At 29.7% G+C, this 3,816-nt stretch overlaps 1 protein-coding gene across 1 annotated transcript; it reads left to right on the top strand.

The window, feature by feature from the left end:
• Nucleotides 1-2,340: 2,340 nt before the first annotated feature.
• Nucleotides 2,341-3,441, top strand: LOC141720210 (F-box protein CPR1-like). The gene has a single exon (XM_074522560.1). It carries the CDS (start codon nucleotides 2,341-2,343, stop codon nucleotides 3,439-3,441), a length of 1,101 nt encoding a protein of 366 aa, XP_074378661.1.
• The last annotated feature ends 375 nt before the right edge of the window (nucleotides 3,442-3,816 follow it).

Below are 3,816 nucleotides of genomic sequence, written 5' to 3'. Positions count from 1 at the left end.
AAATTTATATTTTAAATATAGATAGGTCGTTTCATTTTTTGACACTCTTGGAAAATTAATGATAAAAAAAATATTTTTAAAATTTTTTAGTAAAAATAAATATTTTAAATAAAAAAAATAAGAAATAGGGATATTTCAAATTCTTTTAGTATTTATTATTTATATATTTTATTGTATATAATTTTAAATAACAATAATAATTTTTTAAATTATTTTGAAATAAAAGGTGAAATACAAAGAAATATATATATATATTGAACTTTTCTTAATTAATTAGAGTGTATTATAAAATTTGGCACGAAACTAATTAATAATTAAGACGTTTATATGAAATAATAATATTAAGAGAATTAATTAATTAATTAATAGGAAAAATATATAGATAAATTGTGAAAATTATGAAAAATTATATGATTTTAGTAAAGGAAAATGGTACCATACAAGAGTTAAAAATATTTAATGGTATCAAATAAAAGTCAAAAATATTTAATGGTGCCAAATAGAAAAATTCAATTATACAATGGTATAATTCATAATTTTATAATGTTCAACTAACGTTTGTTTGATAGAATGGTATTAGATGGATCGATCCAATTATATAACGATACCACTTAGAAGTCACAAATGTCCAATGATAACATTAAAAAAAACTAATACTAACACGTTACTACTCATAATTTCCCTTTAAATTATTATTTATGTAATAAATTTTAAAAAACGGTGTCAAAAAATTATACAAAGGAAATATTAAGTAGCGGACAAAAGTGAATCTTTACTTATAGACCGAAAAATAAATAAGATCCACATAAGGTAAAATTCAACTATGGAGCCCAAAAATGACTATTGGTCAAAAGTAAGAATACTATTTGAACTTGATTTTAATAAATCAATAATGACTAGTATTCAAGAATTTAATTTTTTTTTTTAAAATGCTAGAGATACAAAATTGGAAACAAAATAATAGGTGGCGATTTTATGATTTGTTAATTTGGCCAAAATTAATGGGCCCATATAATTCTCCCCCATCTCATTTTTAACTAATAAAAAAAATATCACGTCATTCACCCCACGTCCCCACATCATTTTGTAATAAAATTTGTAAATCTTGTACCTGTAACATTAGTCATATTTTAAATTTGGATAAACTTTTTATGAAATTTAGAATATTAAAAATCAATAAAGTTTAATATAAATTTATATGATCCTTTTAAACTCTAAAAATATCTTGAGAAATCTAAATTAAACTATTGGTCCAAAGTAATAATAATATAATTGTATTCTTTGTCAATTTAAACGAGATTTTAATAAATCAGTAATGGCTGATATTAAAAATATAAATATTTTAAGAATATATCTCTAGATAAAAAATTGGATATAAAATGACAGGTCTTGGTTTTTATGATCTGTCAATTTGACCAAATTAATGGACCCGTCTATATTCACACCGATATCAACCAATAAAAAAACGCCATATCACCCGCACCACGTCATTTTATAATAATTTTTTTGTATTTAATCTTATACCTCTATTATTACTCATATTTTAAATATGGATAAACTTTTTATGAAATCTATAATCTAAATCAAATATCAATAGAATTTAATATAAATTCATATAATCCATTTAAAATCTGAAAAAATCTTGTGAAATCTAAATTAAATATTCATTCAAGCATATAAACAATCGTAAGAGCCTCAAAATCAAGTGAACTGCTTGTCCAAAATAACATTGTTGTAAAGAGTCGCCCAAAGCAAAATAAGCCTGTGTACCTGAGACGGGTAACCTTCCTTCCTCTTCATTGCTATATCTGTGTTGTAAAATTTTTGGTTGTCCAATTGTTGAAAAGGTCTAGCATAGAGCAGCATATCATACATAAGTATAATTTTTATTTTTGTGTGTGCGAAATTGTCCATCATTTTAAGTAACTTGTGGTATGGTGCTAGGAAACCTCATTACCATTAAGCCGTTTATGTTTTTGCGTGAAAGGATCCTAAGTACTGTGTGGTATGCTGTTAAAAATTATTTTTTTGGCCGTTTTACATAATTGAATATCTTTAAAATCAGAAAATTTTATTTATTTCTTGAAATGAAGACGTTCATGTAATGTTTGGTACAGAAAATTTTTATTCATTTAGGAAAGTTATTTTGTATAAAATATATCCTCTAAAGTTTTATTGTAGTAAATATATCGTGTAATGCTAAAGATCTCAAACAAAATATGATTGTTTCACGTATGTTTAAGCTATTTACCTAATTATTGCAGATCCTTGTTCATCATTTGGTCTCCAACTCTGCTAGCTGAACTTTCATTTTCCAAACCCTGGTGCTACATTTGTAAAATGGCACTTCCTTGCGAGATGATTGATGAGATACTTTGTCGAGTACCCGTTAAGTATGTTCTTCGTTGTCGAAGTGTGTGTAAAGACTGGTGCTCTCTTATTGATAGTACTGCTTTTGTCAAGAAACATCTTAAGACTAGCCGTGATCGCAATGCTGGTGCTGGTCTTATGATAGAGAAACTTGGTGGTGATGAAAAGTTTTATTTGGCTAGTCTCGATTCTTTGGATGAGGATTCTGCCGCTGTTGTCAAAATATGTGATCCGCTCAAGGCGTTACTCTGTGCTGCTGAATATGTGTGTGCTTGTAATGGTTTGATGTGTGTGCTGAAAAATATGGGGAGAGATGTTTTTGTGTTGAATCCGGTACTTAGGAAGTTCAAAAAGGTAACTTCCGCGCCACCTGAGTTTCCAAGTTCGTCTGAATGGAAAGATAGATTCTCATTTGGATTTGGTTATGATGAGGTTAATGATGATTATAAGGTGGTCATGATTGCAGAGTGTTGTGTTCATTCTGGTGACTTAATAGTCTTTGTTTACAGCTTCAAAACCAACGCTTGGACACGGATTCAAAACGTTCCAAATAATATTAGTTTTACTGAAAATGGGGGCATATTTGCAAGTGGATCTCTCCATTGGACGGCAATTAAGAATGAAATTAATTCCAAGAATTTTATTCTTGGCTTCGATCTTGCACTTCAACAGTTCAAGGAGGTCCCTTTACCTCCTATGGAGGATGACAGTTCCAAAAGGATATTGATGGATGATGTAGGAGAAAACCTTTGTATTATCCACTACTCCAGTTCTTGCATGGATGTGTGGTTGATGAACTATCCTGGGGCTGAAAGTACTTGGTACAAAGCACTTTCTACGGAGCAAGAGGAAATGCTCAGAACTGGTACTTCTAATGAACTTATTGCTTTTTCCAGAAGCGGCAAGGATCTACTCTTACAGGTGTACAATCCCTTGGACACAACACTTGCATGGTATAACCTCAACCAGGAGACACTAACAAATGTTGGGATTCGTGGGCTTCCTATCCATTTCTGTTCATTTCTATACACCGAGAGTCTCTTACAACTCACCGAGGATGAGCCCCTGTAGCAGAAACCATCAAGGACAATCAAAAGAAGAATACAAAAAAAGGAGAAGGTACAAAATGAGTTGTTATTTGTGGGGTCTATAATTCTGTATTTCTCTCCCGTTCATCATTATGTTAGAAATTCGGTACAGTTTATTTATTTACAAATTAATGGGACATTAATCTCATGTGCTAACGTATCAATTTATTGTGAGGACTATTCTAAAACATGGTATAAAAAGCTCAACCATGTGTTGTAGTATAATTCAAGTGTTTGCATTGTTTTCGTTTTTTTCTTGCAATCCCTTTTTTTTTGGTGAATTTGTTTGCTTGCTGTTTCTGAGTCCTGAACTTTCAACTGAGCACCATTTTTGTATCTTGTTGAATCATTATCATTA

The sequence above is a fragment of the Apium graveolens genome, chromosome 4 (assembly GCF_009905375.1).
Source record: "Apium graveolens cultivar Ventura chromosome 4, ASM990537v1, whole genome shotgun sequence".
NCBI lineage: Eukaryota > Viridiplantae > Streptophyta > Magnoliopsida > Apiales > Apiaceae > Apium > Apium graveolens.
Note: the sequence above shows the minus strand (reverse complement) of the source record. Positions and strands in the feature narration are given on the sequence as shown.

Excerpts from the sequence above, each read along its gene's own strand:
- LOC141720210 (XM_074522560.1), top strand. The coding sequence starts at position 2,341 with ATGGCACTTCCTTGCGAGATGATTGATGAGATACTTTGTCGAGTACCC.